General features: G+C 36.8%; 2 protein-coding genes across 2 annotated transcripts; both read left to right on the forward strand.

Moving 5' to 3' along the window:
• Nucleotides 1-9,725: 9,725 nt before the first annotated feature.
• On the forward strand, nt 9,726-12,211 carry LOC138892833 (uncharacterized). The gene is made up of 2 exons (XM_070176579.1): nt 9,726-10,130; nt 12,206-12,211. The coding sequence occupies exons 1-2, from the start codon at nt 9,726-9,728 to the stop codon at nt 12,209-12,211; spliced, it is 411 nt and encodes a 136-aa protein (XP_070032680.1).
• A 5,250-nt stretch (nt 12,212-17,461) lies between these two features.
• LOC104098949 (uncharacterized) lies at nt 17,462-19,304 on the forward strand. The gene has a single exon (XM_033656824.2). The coding sequence runs from the start codon at nt 17,783-17,785 to the stop codon at nt 18,866-18,868; it is 1,086 nt and encodes a 361-aa protein (XP_033512715.1). The 5' UTR covers nt 17,462-17,782; the 3' UTR covers nt 18,869-19,304.
• The last annotated feature ends 42 nt before the right edge of the window (nt 19,305-19,346 follow it).

Raw genomic sequence — 19,346 nt, forward strand, 5'->3', positions numbered from 1 at the left:
CACGAAGCCTTGGGGTATTTGTTCATCCCGAACGCAAGTGATGAGACGTGTTCGCGTAGAAGGAAGGAAGGGCCTAAGGAATTTGTTTATCGCGATCGCGTGTCTAGGTACGCGATTGCGTAGCTTTTGGGAGTTGGACATCGCATTCATGACGAAGTTGTCGCGTTTGCGAAAGAGGATTGAGCAGCTGGTGAACTTTGTTCTTGGCGATCGCAAAGGACTTTACACGATCGTGAAAGGTAAACACATGGGCCAAAGGTTTAAAGCTTTGTTTCAAGGGTTTGGTTATTATATCATATTTCGAGTTAGAGAGCTCAATTTTGGGCGCTTTTGGAGGGAATTTTCAAAATTTGGGTCAGGATAAGTATTTTTGACACGGATTTGTTATTATTTCATGATTCCATCTTTGTTTTTAGCATTTAATGGGTGAATTAAAGGGGAGAAATTGGGAGGGGGGGGGGTAGTAACAACTTCCTAAAGTGAAAATTGAGGATTTGAAGGTTGAATCGAGGTTGGAATTAGATGAAATTAATGTGGCTGAACTCGTAATTGAACGGGTGTTTGGAATTTGTGAGTTTGACCGGATTTCAGGGTGCAAGCCCGGGGTTGACTTTTTGATTTTGATAAAGATCGAAACTTTATTGTTTGAAGTTGTTTCCTACGGTATTATTTGATGATATTAAGTTGTTTGTGAGTAGATTCGAGTCGTTCGGAGGCCGATTCGCATGGTAAAGGCTTGTTGGAGTATTGATTTGTGCATTTTGAGGTAAGTAATATTTCCAAACTTGGAATTGAGGGTTTGTATCCCTGGGAACCATGTTATTTATGATGTGTTGGAGTGACGCACATGTTAGGTGATGGGCGTGTGGACGTGCACCGGGGTAATCATGATCCTGGTTGGTTTTTGTAATGTGTTGCTATCATGTCTTATTTTATCCGTATTTTTCCTACTTGTTAGATTATTGAGCCACGATTCATGTTAGAAATCATATTTGGGTTATGTGGTTATTTGATTAAGACCTGGTGAGGCTATTTCTATTTTTTGGGTTATCTGATTTAACTGTAATTATACACTCAGCCATGATTCTTCATTGCATATCATATCTCAGCCTCTTCTCATCATTCATTATTATATCGCATGTTATCATTAGGTTTTCCCATAAGTGGTTTTGTTAGGTTGAGTAATATGAGATTGTGAGCCCTTGAGACTTGAGAGGTTGATGACTGAGATGGGCCTTAGAGCCGTGTTGAGAGTGTTATTGTAGATCGGGATGCACGTCGTAGCAGGTCATATTGGCTTTATTATTATTATTATTATTATTATTATTATTATTATTATTATTATTATTATTATTATTATGATTGTTATTATTATGTGGATCGGGTTGCACGATGCAACAAGCCTTATTGGCTTTTGATTAGCGCTTGGGCAGGATTCATCCCTCCGGAGTCTGACATACCAGCAGTGAGCGCAGGAACAATGATATACATACACGTACTTTGGCGAAGGGCATTGATGTCAGGCACACATACAGTGTTGAGTGATTGTGTGTGTGTGATGAGGTGGGCACTTGGGACAGAGAACTTCAGTATACTGAGAGTGAGAGTTTTTGGGGATATCACCATGAATTCACTTATTTGATATGCATATCGGACATGTAGGCATAGAGATGTACCATTCCCCATGCTAGTTGTAACTGACATGTTCTTATCAGTGTTGGGCTTTAATTGTTATAATTGAAAGCATGTCTAAATTCCTGTAATATGAACGAGCTAATTATGATAATTTCTTTGAGTTACTTATTGTTATTGTCATCATTTTATATGTGTTTCCGTTTATATTGGTTTCTAAGTGTCTTCTTCTGAGCTCGTCACTACTTTCAGCCCAAGATTAGTTCTATTATTTATTAAGTACATGGGGACGATTTTACTCATACTACACTCTGAACTTCGTATGCAGATCCAGGTGCATCGGGACGTGGTGATTATTAGAGCCATGTTAGTACCAACATTTGGAGACTTCGAGATAGCTTCTATGACGTCTGGAAACCTTGACTCTCTTTCCTTTATTACTCTTATTACTGTTCTATTGTCCAGACAAGTGTACTAAGAATTTTGTTATATTTTGGTACTCAGTAGAGCTCATGTACTCGTTGACATCAGATCTTGGGGATGGTTGTAGTAGTATTTTCATTATTTTTACCAAATAATATGATATTTCTGCCGTTAGGTTTATAAAACTATGTTTATTCAAATATTTAGCTATTATCTAACTGTTGGCTTGCCTGACAAGTAGTGCTAGGCGTCATCACGGCTCCGGTGGGAGTTGGGTCATAACAATAAGTTCGGATAAGGTATGGGGACTTGCTGGTGTAATTGGATGGGGTTCCGGGGGCCTCGGGTGTGTTTTGGGATGATTTTGGACCAATTCCCTGTGATTTGAAGTTGTTGGTTTCTAGTGTCTTTGGTATGCATCGCGATCACGAATTGAGGGTCGCGATCGCGAAGGGTGATCTGGAGATGGGGGCTGATATTCTTCACGATCGGGGGTGATGCTCCGCGTTCGCGTAGTGTCCTGGGCTAGGGCTCCACGCTCACATGTGAAGGCCCACTTTTGCGTAGGGGTTGAAGCTGGGCTGGGTGAGTTGTTCTTCGTAAATGCGAAGATGTCCCGCGTTCGCAGTGCTATTTGGGTCGACATGAATGTTTTTGCTTCGTGATCGCGAGGCTTTTATCAGCGATCGCGATGAGAAACGTCTAGGCAAAGTATAAGATTGCAAATCGGGATTTAACTTATTTTTATCGCATTTCTCATATTGGAGCCAATTTTGGGGCAATTATGACGGGGCATTTTCATCATCTATCACAAGGTAAGTGATTCCTACTCGTTGTGAGCTATATACATGGATTATATATGAATTTTAAAATGAAAATTAGTAGAAATTGTGAGATTTTGGAAGAACACCTAGAAATGGTATTTTTGAGTTTTGACCACGAAATTAGACATGGAATTGGGAATAAATTATATATTTGAATTTGTGGTGCTATGGGTAATATTTATTTTCGAAATATTTTGGAATTCGGGCGCGTGGGCTTGGGGGTTTACTTTTCGTTTGGAGTTAGAGATTGTTTCTAATTGTTAAATTTTGAGTCTTTGAGTATATTTTGATTGGTTTGCACGTTCTTTGACTAGTTTCGGATTTTTTGGTATTGATTTGAGGTGTTAGATAGGCGTGGGAGCCAGTTATTGGATTTCGGAACGAGGTAAGTCTCATGTCTAACCTTGTAAGAGAAACTTTACCCCGTTTGTGCAATATTCGTTACATGTTATGTGTTATGGAAGCTACGCGCATATGAATTGACGAGGGTCTATGCGTATGTGATGGTATGCTATAATTGTGTGTTTTAGTTGCTTATCGCACTCTACTTTAATGCACTTTAATTGAGTTTGAGCCTTAATCGCTAGTGTTTTGCACTAAATATATGTTAATGCCTTGTAGGAGTGATTCCAAGCTATGTAGATGTTATGAGATGAATCCACGCTATTTTGGAGCTTTGAAGTCTGAGTAAAAGCCCAAGGATTAAGTTAGAATCGAGTTCGGAGATCAATGGACACTAGCGTGTTCAAAAAAAGAAACGAAGAATCGAGCCGGACGTCACCCAGGTGCGCGACCGCGCACTGGACGCGCATGGGAGGCAGAACACTATGCAAAGTGCACGGCCTAATGCGCGAGCACCATCCCAGGTGCGCGTCCGTGCACGTCCTTGTAACACACCGGAAAATTTTGAAGTATTTCAGTGTAAAGCCCCGCAAGTTTTGCAAATATATTCAAGGTTTCGTGGTGCGGGATTAGGCTTACGTATTTGAGGATGGTATAAGAACTTTGCGGCGAGCTTGCGAGCCGCGGTTCGGACTTTTTAGGTTGAACAATGCACCGAAAAGTAAAAGAAAATTTTTGGCGGAAAAGCGCATTTATGCGGCCCATTATGCGGCCGCATAATCACTCTGCGGACCGCATAATGGCCGCAGAGTGAAGCAGTAAGTTTGGCCAACTTGAGGTCCGTTTTGCGGTCGATTATGCGACCGCATAATCGATATGCGGATCGCATATCGGTCGCATAATCCCTCTTGGGTTTTTGCGGAGGGAGTTCTGCTGTGCATTATGTGACCGCAGAACGAGTATGCGAACCGCATACTGATCGCATACCTGGGCCGAAAGTTCAGGCCCCTAAGGGCCATTTCTGCGGTCACTTTGCGGACCACATAACCATTATGCGGCCGCATATGCGACCGCAGACCTGTGTCGGGGCACCCATTTTCTTAATTTAAAACCCGACCCCCATTCCGTTAAAACACCCCTTTAGTCTATTTTGAAGCTCATTTCTGATATTTCTAGTGTGTGTGTGTGTGTATATGTGTGTGTGTGAGAGAGAGAGAGAGAGAGTTCTAGAGGGAGGGCCTAATTTTCATCAATTGATCTTCAACCATCACTCAAAGCCTTGGAAATATTCAAGTAGAGCACCAAAATTCTTCACCCTAAAAGGTAAGGCTTCATCACCCTAGCTCTTAATTTCAAATATAGCTATAATGGGGTATTAGTGTGATACTTCATAGGTATGAGGGTGGTTCATCTGGCACGCATGTGATAAAGAGTGTGGGAAAAATAAAAAAAAGTGAACTAGAACCATGAACGTTTTCCTAATTTTGGGTTCAATTTGTACATTGCTAAAATAGATTGAGGTTGCTAAGGGTTCCGGATAATTGTAGAGTCTAAAGAAGCGCGATTGAGGTATGTTAGCTAAACTTTCTCTCTTGAAATTGAATTCCATAATGTTTCTGTAAGTTTCAAAGTGTGGGTTACGTATTAAAAGGTTATGGCTTTGAGTCATGTTTCAATGAAAGATAGAATTGTCTAAAAGCTTTTGTACTAAATTCATGCCCATTAGTGATTGCTTTAACTAATGCTTTGATTTATAAATATATCCAGTATGATTCGAGTTCTATATACTCATGTGTTGAAATTGTACATTGTTATTTCTGGGGGAGAGTATTGCAAGAGTAAATGGTATATTGATTGTTTATGATTTTTCATGTGTATTTCTATTGTTGGTTGGTATGCTTCATTTTTTTGGGAAGAAACCATTTGTGTTTGAAATTTCCATTTCAAATGGATTAGAAGTATATGATTTTTAAAATATCCTATATGATGATACTTGATGGTGATCTTTGAAATTGAAAGAGGTGAAAGTGTGAAATATGAAATACAGCCATTGTGCCAAGAATAAAGAATCTTGTGAATGGCCTAATGATCTAAGGAAATATTGTCGTTGTGAATGACTGAAAATACTAATGAGAATTCATACAATGTGAAAGATGTTGAGGTGAGTACAATTGTATTTATGATGTTTCTGTTTGCAAATAAAATCAAAACTATTTTTGGGAGCATCATTAGCAATACCGAGGAAGGGTGGATCATAAGGCCCACACCTATAACTACATGTGCCGGTGTAGGGGTGGATTGTAATATTATTCCCCTTAATTGGGATGAAACCGGAACCTTTGTGGATTGGAAAAGTCAACCCGCACGCCATATGTGGAAAGGCGGCCTAGCTGATCGGATGGAGATCAGACGCCATATTGCGCATATGGTGGTACTACTCTTGGTAACAACTTTCTTTCGCATCACATGTCAAACCACATTGTTCGTGGGGAGATGGCCTAGCCGATCGGGCGTGATCGGACTCCGTGCTAACAAAGACGATGATATATCGGTGCTAATGATCTCCCAACCAAAATTATATATGAAGTTTGTATTTTTAAAATTATTATGTTTTAACTGGACGTTTGGATATTGTTGATTGTGACTTGTTGTTCCTATGTGTTGTCTTTTCTTATATAAGCATTCTATTTTGAAAGAGAATTTTTAGCCATACATACTAGTGCTATTTGACAGTACTAACGTCTCTTTTGTCGGGGGTGCTGCATCTTTAATGGATGCAAGTGGTTCTTCAGCAGGCGGCATTGATCAGTGATAGCAGTACACTCTTTTCAGCTGATTTGGTGAGCCCCACTTCATTTCGGGGTCATATATCTTTTGTTTCTCATGTACAGTGTTTTGAGGTATAGCCGGGGCCTTATTGCCGGCATTTCTATTATTACTCTTCTATTGTATTTAGAGGCTCCGTAGACAGGTTGTGAGTTATGGTTAATGTTGGGAATTGAACTAGAAATGTTGGTACTTGGAAATTATGTTTTTTCATTAATTCTATAAACTCGTAATGTTTTGGAAATTATGAATGAAACTACTATTGGGAATGAAAAGGAAGCTGTTAATAAAATCTTTTCAGTGATTGATTAATGGAGTACATCTCCTCTTTATTCATGGATGAGTTCGGGTAGAAGTAAGTCTAATAGGCTTGCTCGGCCGGGTTCTCTCGGTTGAGCGCCGGTCACGCTCCCTGAGTTTGGGGCATGACATTCTTGTCTGGAAAAAGTCCTATTTCGTGAAGGAGAAGGTGTGTTTGTTTGGGCCCGACCCTACTTGGTATATATACATGGAGAAATGGTATTTTTGGGACTTTTGACTAATCTAAGACCTAAGGAGGCTAAGGAGAAGGGGGAGAAGCAAGAGCACAAGGATTTCATGATTCAATCCCCACTCAAGATAAGAGTTTGGATCGTTTATGCTTTCCTTTAACTTAAACTTATTTGTGATGAATTACTCCATATCTATGGAGTAGTTCTCTTTAGGGATTGATGGATTTGGTGTTTTGAGAATTGTTTGTGGATATTAACTCTAGTTTTTATGTATTGAATCACTTTGGGTGTTTTAATTGTTGCATATACATTCACATGTTCATGTAATCAAAAGAGGCATAACTTGTGATGTTTTTTGCATTATCTTGTTGGTTAAATTCATTGATTCTTCTTAGTAATCGAAAGAAGCTAGTTGAATTATTGTTTAGACCTAGTTTAGAGGATAATCAAAAGAGGTTCTCCTAAAGACCAATCCACTACGAATTCCTGCATATCTTCATCGACCGTAACTTAATTCATCTTGTGAGATTGAGACTTAATCGAGAGAGAATTTTCTACTGAACATTCAAACTAATAATAGAGTGAATTCGAGAGACTCACTTGAACCTTAAAAGTGAATTAAATCCCAGATAAGTATCTTTCACCTATCCAATCAACCCCTATTTTCTCCCATTGATATCTTCCTTGCTTACTTTTGTTCGAGTGTCATTTTTCAATAAATTAGACTCTTAGTTAATTATAGTTTTTAATCACATAATTCTCAATTGTTGATCATCTTGGATAGCAACCAAGCTATAAACTACAAAAATATTGTTTAACTCTAATCCCTGTGGATACGATTTTATATTATACTATATTCGACTAGTGAGCATATTTAAGTGTGTGTTTTGCGCTCGTCAATTTTGGCGATGTTTTCGGGGATCGAACCCGTGTCACCCGCATGATAGGCAGGAATACTCACCACTATACTACGAAAATATTGTTTAACTCCAATCACTGTGGATACGATATTATATTATACTATGTTGTTTAACTCCAAACACATAATACTCAATTATTGATCATCTTGGATAGAAACCAAGCTATAAACTAAGAAAATATTGTTTAACTCCAATCCCTATGGATACGATATTATATTATATTATATTCTACTAGTGGCCATATTTAAGTATGTGTCTTGCGCTCGTCAATTTTGGCGACATTGCCGGGGATTGGCAATTAATAGTATTTGAAATAATTTGTGGTGCTAATTCAGGAATTTTTTCTTTTTATTTTATTTTTCTCTTCTTACGTTTAGGGTTACTTGATTGTGCGCATGCTACAGGTTAGATTGGTGCATGACTCGATCCTATGGGAAGGAAGTACTCCCATAAGAATCAGAAATCGAGAAACAACTGCGACAGTTGAGGAAAGAAAGAAATCTCCCCGAGAATACAGAGAAGGTTGGGCAATCCTCAACCAAGGAAGTTATGGAGGGAGATGATGATAATGTTGATTTTGCTGCAAGAGAGGCAGCCCAGCAAAGAGAAAAATCTACAAGGGATGCTGAGGAAGAAACTCTTCGAAATGCACAACTTGTCTATGAAGAGGAGAGGGCTCGGAGAATTGCTCAGAATCAACCCATGGGTGCAGACCAGTTCGAAAACATAGCTCCCAATGCTGGGAGATCACTTGGAGATTATGCTAGACCGGTCTACAATTAAGGTTTATCAAGTGTGAGACCACCTCCAGTTGCAGCTAACAATTTTGAGTTGAAGCAAGGGTTGCTCCAAACTCTTCAAAACAGATGTGTCTTCAGGGGAAAGATGAACGAAGATCCAAAAAATCATCTAATGAACTCCAAAAATATTATGAACACCTTTCAATACAATGGTGTGCCACAAGATGCAGTTTACTTAAAGGCATTCTCCTTCACACTCAAAGATGATGTAAAGCACTGGCTTCGAAGCTTGCCTAATGGATCGATTAGAACATGGGATGAGATGACCAGAAAATTTCTTGACAAATATTTCTCATCATCTAAGACGGGCAAGTTTAGAAAAGAAATCCATAACTTCTGCCAGAACGAGACTGACACTGTGTTTGAAGCTTGGGAGAGGTTTAAGGAGATAGTGCGAAAGTGTTAACATAGCAGAATTGAACTTTGGATGCAACTCTAGGACTTTTGGGATGGATTAACACTCGTCGCTCGCAGAACATTGAGCAATGCAGCTGGAGGCCCGTTGATGAAAAGGACTCCAGAGGAGATAGTTACAATTCTAGATGATTTATCTGAGGATGCAAATCAGTGGTCCTCTGAAATTGCTAAAAGAAGAAGATCAACTGGTGTTCACCAAGTTGACGCTAACACATTTGTGCAGGTACAACTTGATACCATGGCAAAAGAGATAAGGAAGTTGACCTTAGCTTCGATACATAATGAGCCCCATGCAGCGTGTGATATATGTGGAAGAGGGCACCCTACTCATGAGTGTCAAGACTCAATCGAGGAAGTTAATGATGTCGGGAATTATAACTTCAATACAATGGGTCAGAAGCACCCCAGTTTTTTATGGAGTTCACCTGGGGGTATAGCAAACGCATGGCAACAATACAATTCCAGATTTCAAGCATAAGGAGCTCTTGGTTTTATGAATCATCTGAGGCCGCAGCTCCAGCCTCAACATTCCACTCAGCCTGGGCTAGAAGATCTGATGAAGTCTTTCATTGTCAAGACAGATGAGAGATTAGATGTTCATGGTTCAGCTATCAAAGAACTTGGCATTGACTTGCGGAACTTGGAGAAGCAAGTGGGGCAAATTGCAACTGTATTGTCTGAGAGAATCCCAGGTACTCTGCCAACTGTTACTGAAAGCAACCCCAAAGAAACAGTGAATGTTGTGACCTTGAGAAGCGGGCAAGTGCTGCAAGATCCCACTCCAGTCCAAAAAGGGTGGTACCTTAAAAAGAAAGTGAGGAGAAGCTGAAAATTAAAGGTGATAAGAGGACGAAAGGCAAGAAGGGAGCTGGCAAAAAGAAGAAGGAGGACACTTCGAAAAAGGAAGATCGGAATGAGAGCGAGCACATCCCTGCTCTACCTTTTCCCCAAAAGTTGTATAGAGAAAAGCTGGACAAGCAGTTTGAGAGATTTCTAGATATGCGGAGACAGGTTAATGTAAATTTGCCATTCACAGAAGTTCTCTAACAAATGGCAGCTTATGCCAAATTCTTGAAGGAGATCCTTACAAAGAAGAGGAAGATTGAAGAGACCTCAGTGGTCAAGCTCACAGAGCATTACAACGCAAACTTGCAAAACAAACTCCCACAAAAGTGTGGATATCCAGGGAGTTTTACTATACCTTGCTCATTAGGCACTCTTAATTTTGATAAATCTTTATGTGATTCTGGTACCTCAATTAATTTAATGCCTTTTTCTATTTACAGTAAATTGGAGAATAAGCTTGGAGAGATAAGGTCTGTGCCAATATCTTTGCAGCTGGTAGACCAAACAACTATAACACCCGAGAGGATAGTGGAAGATGTCTTTGTTCGGGTAGATAATTTTGTATTTCCTGTAGATTTCATTGTGGTGAATATGGAGGAGAACAAAGAGGTCCCCCTTATCTTAGGAAGACCATTCTTAGCGACAAGCAGAGCAATATTAGACATACATGATAGAAAACTCATACTTAGAGTGGGTGAGGAGACGGTGACTTTCGAGATGAATATAGAGATGGGGTGAGAAAGGAGAAGCCAACTGAAAGTGTAAAGTGGAGAGTGAAAAGCTCGAAAGAGAAGGTTCCAGTGATTGTGAAAGATAAGTGTGAGGTATACCCCAAGAAGGCTGAGAAGAAGTTGTCCACATGGATGTGTGCACTAGTTCGGGCACGAAGAATGGAGCCCGACTTCGACTCAGATCCCGACTAGAGATTAAGAGAAGTTTCTTCTATCTTATGCTTTTTAATTGTGTGTAATGGGGACATGCCACAACTTAAAGTGTGGGATGGGGGGATATATTTGTATGTATGATGTATGTATATTAATTTGGTTAGTTGTAGTAGTTTGATAGAAAAAAATTGGAAAACCATAAAAATTTTAAAAGTTTTGATTTTTCCCGATGATGGATATCATTCGACAGGTTTCTTGAGGGATTAAAGTCGAAAGAAAAAGACAAAAATATTTTATTTTGTTAGGTAGTGTATTAATTCCCCCTTGGTTTTTCTTTGTGCCGCGGTTTTTTTTCAAGGGTTTTGTTTAAACCGGGTATAGTTAGTTTTATTTTTAGAAGTAGGAACCCTTGTGCTATGGTTTGAATTGAAAACAATGTCTCTTGACTTTATTATGATTTGAAAATTGTGAGTACTTTAGTTGTGACGCTTAGACTTAGTTTTTGACTCTTGCATAAGTACCTTAATTTGTATAAGTTTAACTTTGTTTAACTGCTTTGACTAGAGTGTCTTGATGAGTCCGATCCTAAGTGAGTTATATGCCATGTGTGTGTGAGGTTTTGTGTTATTATGTGCATTGCATTTGATATCTAGAACTTGCCCCGTGTATTTGCAAAGCGAAATAGTAGTTTTATGCAGTCTTGGAAGTGATATAGGGGTTTCTTTGTTGAGCCAAGTATACGCTTGTGACCCACCTAATTGTTATGTATCCTAGTTAACCCCTTTGAGCCTGTAATCTTGTTTCTTTGGCAACCACATTACAAGCCTTACCAATTTGTTTGAATTGACCATATATTTGAACCTTTTACCTCTCGTGAGCACTTGAATTTATTATGAACTTTGTAAAAGTTGAAGTGTGGGGTGGTTGGTTTGGCTTTAGAGTGGAACTATTGAAATAGGAGAAAGGTGCATTGTTTTAAAAAAGTAAGAGCCACTTGAATTGAATAAGAAAAGAAAAATAAAAATAGTTGTATTGCTGTGAAAAAATATTCTTTGATAGTGGTAACTCTTGATGTATTTGTGCTTAAAGAAGTTGGGAGTTGACGTATATTGATGTGAAGGTGGAGTATGGTTTGACATAAGTGTAGGGTTTTGAATGGCTAATTGTATGTATTAAAGTGCTTAGGGAGGTATAGTTACTCTTATATCTAAATGGATTTTACTTATCCCGCAGCCTACATTACAACCAATTAAAGTCTTACTTGATCCTTGACTGAATGAGCTCAATGATTAGAGTAGTACACTACGGCCAAGCCTATGGTTCATCTTTTGTGGCATATGAATATTGTTTCTGAGAGTGAGCGAATTTTTTCTATCTTGAGTTCCAAATTGTTCTTAATTTCTATGGTGTGTGGAACTACTCTCTATTGTTGTGTGAGGGTACTTGATTCATGAAGAAAAGGTAATGTCGTTGACCTCTATGTTAGAGTAAGTAAGCGAGTTATAAATAATGGGTGGTGCTTTAGAGTCAAATCTTGAGGAGAGGACGTTACGTAAGACTGCTTAGTCTATTTTAATTATTCTTGGTATGATGAGTTATGAGAATTGTTTAAAAAGGTCGTGTCATTATAAAGTGTAGTTTGATTGCTCGAGGACGAGCAATGGTTTAAGTTTAGGGTATTGATGGTAGGCTATAATTGTGTGTTTTAGTTGCTTATTGCACTCTAGTTTAGTGCACTTTAATTGAGTTTGAACCTTAATTGCTAGTATTATGCACTAATTATATGTTAATGCCTTGTAGGAGTGATTCCGAGCTATGTAGATGTTATGGGATGAATTCATGCTATTTTGGAGCTTTGAAATCTCAGTAAAATCCCAAGGATTAAGTTGGAATCGAGTTCGGGGATCAACGAACACTAGTGCATTCAAAAAGAGAAACGAAGAATCGAGCCAGATGTCACCCAGGTGCGCGACCGTGCACTGGGCGTGCATGGGAGGCAGAACACTATGCAAAGTGCACGGCCTAAAGCGTGAGCACCATCCCAGGTGTGCGGACGCGCACGTCCTGTCCGGAAAAAATCCTATTTCGTGAAGGAGAAGGTGTGTTTGTTTGGGCCCGACTCTACTTGGTATATATACATGGAAAAATATTATTTTTGGGACTTTTGACGCATCTAAGACCTAAGGAAGCTAAGGAGAAGGGGGAGAAGTAAGAGCATAAGGATTTCATGATTCAATCCTCACTTAAGACAAGAGGTTGATCGTCTATGCTTTCCTTTAACTTAAACTTATTTGTAATGAATTACTCCATATCTATGGATTAGTTCTCTTTAGGGATTGATGGATTTGGTGTTTTGAGAATTGTTTGAGGATATTAACTCTAGTTATTATGTATTGAATTGTTTTGGGTGTTTTAATTATTGCATATATATTCACATGTTCATGTAATCGAAAGAGGCATAACTTGTGATGTTTTTGCATTATCTTGTTGGTTAAATTTATTGATTCTTCTTAGTAATCAAAAGAGGCTAGTTGAATTATTGTTTAGACCTAGTTAGGAGGATAATCGAAAGAGGGTAGTTGAATTATTGTTTAGACCTAGTTAGGAGGATAATCGAAAGAGGGTAGTTGAATTATTGTTTAGACCTAGTTAGGAGGATAATCGAAAGAGGTTCTCCTAAAGACCAATACACTACGAATTCCTGCATATCTTCACCGAGCGTAACTTAATTCATCTTGTGAGGTTGAGACTTAATCGAGAGGGGAGTTTCTACTGAATATTCGAACTAATAATAGATTGAATTCGAGAGACTCACTTGAACCTTAAAAGTGAATTAACTAGAGTTAAATCCCAGATAAGTATCTTGCACCTATCCAATCAACCCCTATTTTTTCTCATTGATATTTTTTTTGCTTACTTTTGTTCGAGTGTCATTCGTCAATAAGTTAGACTCTTAGTTAATTGTAGATTTTAATCACATAATTCTCAATTGTTGATCATCCTTGATAGAAATCAAGTTATAAACTATGAAAATACTGTTTAACTCCAATCCATGTGGATAGGATATTATATTATACTATATTCGACTAGCGAGCATATTTAAGTGTGTGTTTTGCGCTCGTCAGTATGCTAGATTCTTGAATATGTCCGGGTAGACTTAGGCTCACACCATATTCTAATTGTACTATTTGAGTTATTCTTGCATGTTTAAATGCCTTAATTATTATTTTAGCCTGAGACTAGACTTGCATAGAGTATCGAACTTTGCTATTTTAGATATTTGACGAGCTACTTGATTAGTTGTAAAAATTATACCTTCTTTTGCGAATTTTTTCCGCGTTGTGCGTATTTGTCCAAAATTATTTTGAAAACAGAACTCATAGATATATTCGTGAGTGGGGCCAGTGACCTGTCAAAGTTTTACTATTCCTATGAGATCGGGCTGAATGCCTCAGCACTAACATTATGGGATCGGGCCGCTAGCCTCGGCAGTATTATGAGATGCATCTATGGATCGGACCATACGACCTCGGCAGTGTACATTATTATCATGGGATCGGGTCGTACGACCTCGGCAATATACACTATTATTATGGGATCGTGTCATACGACCACGGTAGGATATCGCGCCATCATTCTTATGGGATCGGGCCGTTCGCCTCAACAGAATCGTGCGTAATATTCGATAAGGAATCAACATACCTATGAGTCTTGCTGACTTGAGACGTGACATTTTATTGGCCATTGATCATATATATATTCCATTCGAGGTAGTATTCGGTAATTGGAAATTTGTATTTACTCTTCTGTTGTGGAATGTGTTATGCACATATATCTGTTTTTACTGCTTTATTTGTCATGCTTCATACATGTCTACTTTTATTGTACTTTGATTATTAGACCACTAGTAAGTGTTGATGTCTACCCCTCATCACTACTTCTTCGAGGTTAGGCTAGATACTTACTAGGTACGCATTGATTCACGTACTCATACTATACTTTTGTACTAATTATGCAGGTACTGAGATAAGTACATTCGGTTGGTAATCTAAGCGTGTAGGTATAGCTGCTGAGGAGACTTTTTGGTGAGCTACATTTAATGTTATGATCCACAGCACACAGAGTCCCCTTCTTATTCGTTTACTATATTATGTCTATTTTCTATTCCAGACAGTGGTTGTAGCAGTATTATATATTCTAGTCGATACTAGTGCACTTGTGACACCGATTTTTGGGGATTTAGATTCTTGTTCTTGGTTGTATTCTGTTGTGATATCTGAATTTATATCTTGATCACGTTCATACATTTAAAATAATATCAGTATTTTACTATGAAAATGAACGTTTTCGGTTTTTTATTTCATTATTTGTTTCGAGACGCGTTTTGAATTATTTATCGTCGTATTGATTTTAATTGTTGGCTTATCTAACGACAGTGTTGGCGGCCATCACGGTCTATGGTGGGAATTGGGTCATGACAATTTAGTATAAACCCCACCTAATTGATAAATATGAAGTGATGATTTACAACTCATGATTTCAAAATAATAAAAATTGCAATGTGAAAATATTTATAAGAGAAATAAAATAATTAATGAAAAAGTGAGTAAGATCGTTAATGTCAAAAATCCTAAAATTCCTATATCAGTTGGACTAGATATATAAACATAAGTTACAAATAAGAAAGAATAGGAAATACTCATATATATACTCCCCTCGAATTTTAAGAAAAAATAATTTGTTATCTAAAAAACTTAATTTATGGGATCATAGTATTTATGTGAATATAAAAATTTCTCATTAAAGATAAAATAATTAAAATAAAAAATTTAAAGTTATATGTAATTCATTTTGGAATGGACTAATAATAAGGAAAAGTATTTGGTCCTTTTCGATTTGGTGCCTACAATAAATGTGTGTTGACTAAAGAATTGCTTTGTTATTATTATTTTCCTTTTTGTGTGGCTTCAGACTTATTTTTAATAATTTTTGCATACCAAAAAAGAATTTTTTGTAAATTTCAGGAGTTTTTTTTATCACCGCGCAAAGCGCGGTCAAATTTACTAGTATAGTTATAAAGCCATTACAATAGATTGAGGTGGCCCAAAAGTTGCAATCCTGTTTTAATTCTTTTACGCTAAAATTAAAACTTTTTTGTACAATTAATCATAGTTAATTAGTATTTACTCTAACATTAATTTATCAATTAATCATGATATATTCATATAATATGATATAAATATCTGAATGTGAGTTGTTTTCCTTCTCCTACTTCCTTCTTTCCTCGCTCAATCCCTCTTTTTTTCGTTCTCTTCTGAATATAAATTTTCTCAATTTTTGAGAGATTTCCATTCCTCCAAAAAGAAATCTCCATCCCACCACCCCAAATTCCTAGTTTTATCTTCTAAATATGCATTAATTCTCTCAATCTTTGGAAAACAACTTTAGTCATTGCTTATACAAACTAAATGAGCAAATTACTAACATTAAAATATTTGTTTGTTAACTATGAGATAGCAAGTTATATATACACATATATTTTGAGCAAACCCCGTTAATGTCTGTTTCCTTCAATATTCTTTTCGTTTCCACGAATGTACAACTCTGAAAGCATTCATGTACACATATAGACACACACTTTGCCCCTTTGAAATGGTAGATACTCACTCGTATCGCATCGTATATTTAAACCAACTCAATAATTATATGACACATATCTTCACAAATATGGTGATCATAAAATCATAGTTAATTAATACATATTCTTTCTTTAATTTATCACTTAACTAAGGTAAATTAGTATGATTTGGTGTCAATTGTTGTTGGCGAGGACGAATCTAGCCTTAAGCTACAAAGTAAAATTCTTAGGATTTGCTAGTACATTAGATTATCTGAGTGGTAAGAAGAGGAACACCAACTTTAGTTAAATGTCTTCAGTACAATATATAAAGCTACCTTGCCACTATATCAACATGATTTTTCGGAAGGTAATAGGTATATGTGAAATCCCTTGCGCCCCTTTTTTTAAACTTCAAACTAATATGAATTTAAGTTCTTTTTATTTTTTGCGTCCATATAATCTTAGCGCATAATTGTGTTTTCTCGAATATTTTCTACATTCAAATTAGATTCGTTATACCAATAAAGCTATTTGATAAATTAAATTGTAATGCAACTTTAATCTGTGAGCCAAATTTTGCTGGAATGGTCGCCTTAACCATAAATTCACAGGAAGAGTAGGAAAGAACGTACTAATACATAGGGGGTTTATAATCATATCCATATATGTCAATTAAGGAAGATATATTGTGATATATCACTTCTTCCAACACAACTGTCAATTTTTCAATTACACACCCACAACAAAAAACTTATTCACATAATTCTAAACTAAATACACCAATAATCACCAAATATAATATTTAAAAAAACTTATATATTTTTCCACGTAATCATGATAAATTTTTATGATTTGGGGTAAACACACAATAAACTACTAAATATTATTTTAATATTTATTTTCTTAAATACACATTATTTTTTTTAGATACACATACTTTGAAGTGAAATATAATATAAGTCTAACTGTTGTGAGACATACTTAAATGAGCATGCAAATTGAGATTGAGTAGAAGAATGAAGAGGATCAATCAAACACACGGGAAGTGGAAAAGGTTAGTTTTTAGGGATGTACTTTCTAGTAGATAATATTAAGAGATGGGCACGTAATGTTTGATTTTTGAGTGCTCACCAAATGTTATAATTTTCAACGTCTCCATTATAGAAGTTTCTTTTCCCCTCCCCCGTCTAAAATCCATGCGTAATTATCTTTTCTATTTTCGTTCATCTTCTTGCTTTCTTTCCTTTTCCTTTTGGTTCTCTCTTTCTTTTTATAAAATCGAAAACTATAGTAAAAACTAAAGAAAGAGTACTATCGATAAATAAGAAATGAACTAAGCACCTAATCAGCAGGAAATTTTGGAAGGAAGCGATAATTACTCTAACCCTTCTCCCTAACCTCCCCTTGGTCAAAAGAGAGAGGGGGGGGGGGTAGAGTTTTAAAATAATTTAAAAATAAGATTCAAACACTCAAAAATTGCACACTTAAGAGTGATAAATGGTCTCTATATAAAGAAACGACCATAGCAAGTTCATAGCACTAAGACACTATACAAATTTATTTCTTTTTTCTTTCTCTAATGGCTGCCTTTACCAAACATTTCTCCTTTACCTTCCTCCTTACCCTCATTTCTTCATTGCAAATCCATGCAAGAGAAAGCCATTTTTTTAATAAAATCCCAAGCAACAACCATACTGAAAAAAAGACACAAGTAGTTATTCCCAACAAAAAACAAGAATCATTTTTTTTGCAAAAAAATGAAAATAATGGTTACGGCCTATATGGCTGAGTCTGGTCAACTTCCTCCTTCCACCATCACTACTAATAATGTAGAAAACTCCTACAAAGAAATCAATTCCGCCACCACCCTAACTAATAATATTTACAATAGCAAATACCTTCCCAAGAATTACAACCCTGTGGCTCATGTCACTGTCCCAAAGAACGACGACGACAACAATAACGATGGAGAGTACAAGAATACTGGTAGTACTAATAACAAAAATAACAATAACGGGGAGTACTACAATGATGACAGTACTAACAGCAAAAACTATAATGGGGAGTACTATAATGGTGGTAGTACTAACAACAAAAATAACAAGATGGAATACTACAATGGTGGTAATGGTAACAACAACAACGAGGAGTATTGTAATAGTGATAGTACTAGCAACAACAACAATGACGACAATGATGAGTACAAGAATAGTGGCAATACTAACAACGAAAACAATGACAAAAAACAATACTACAATGATGACAATACTAACAACAACAACAAAGAGTACCACAATAGTGGCATTACTAACAAAGAGTACTACAATGGCTGTAGTACTAACAACAATAATAATGAGGAATACTTCAATGGTGGCAGTACTAACAATAACAACAATAACAATGAGAAGTACTTCAATGGTGGCAATACTAATAACAACAACTACAACTACTACAACAACGATAAAGAGGAGTATCACAATGGGGGTAGCACTTACTACTACAACAACAACAAGGAGGAGTACTTCAATGGTGGCAGTACTAACAACAACAATAACAACAACGAGGGGTACTTCAATGGTTGCAGTACTAACAACAACAACAATAATAACGAGGAGTATTACAATAGGGGTAGCACTTACTATAACAACAACAACAATAACAACGAGGAGTATCACAATGGAGGTAGCACTTACTACAACAACAACGAGGGGTACTTCAATGGTGGCAGTACTAACAATAACAACGAGGAGTATTACAATAGGGGTAGCACTTACTATAACAACAACAATAACAACGAGGAGTATCACAATGGAGGTAGCATGCACTTACTACAACAACAATAACAAAGAGGGTAGCACTTACTATAACAACAATAACGAGGAGTATCACAATGGAGGTAGCACTTACTACAACAACAATAACAACAAAGAGTATCACAACGGGGGTAGCACTTACTACAACAACAACAACAAGGAGTAATACAATGGTGACAGTACTAACAACTACAACAACAACAACAACAATAAAGAGTACTACAATAATGACAGTACATAAATCACTAAATACAACCTTAATAAAAGTCATCATAGATATTATTTAAATAATGCGTCTGAACTATTAAAGAAAATTAAAGAAAAAAATTTGAGTTCTTGGAAAAGATGAATTATTATCGATCCTATTTATCTAAATCCTAAAAAAATGAGTGTTATTACATTGATGTAGTAGTTGAATGTAATTGAATATCTTTTGGAATAAATTTTCTTATGAGTTTTCATATTATGATATGAAATTTTCCCCAACTTTTTTTTAGGAATTTATAAA

This window comes from Nicotiana tomentosiformis, chromosome 5, assembly GCF_000390325.3.
Source record: "Nicotiana tomentosiformis chromosome 5, ASM39032v3, whole genome shotgun sequence".
NCBI lineage: Eukaryota > Viridiplantae > Streptophyta > Magnoliopsida > Solanales > Solanaceae > Nicotiana > Nicotiana tomentosiformis.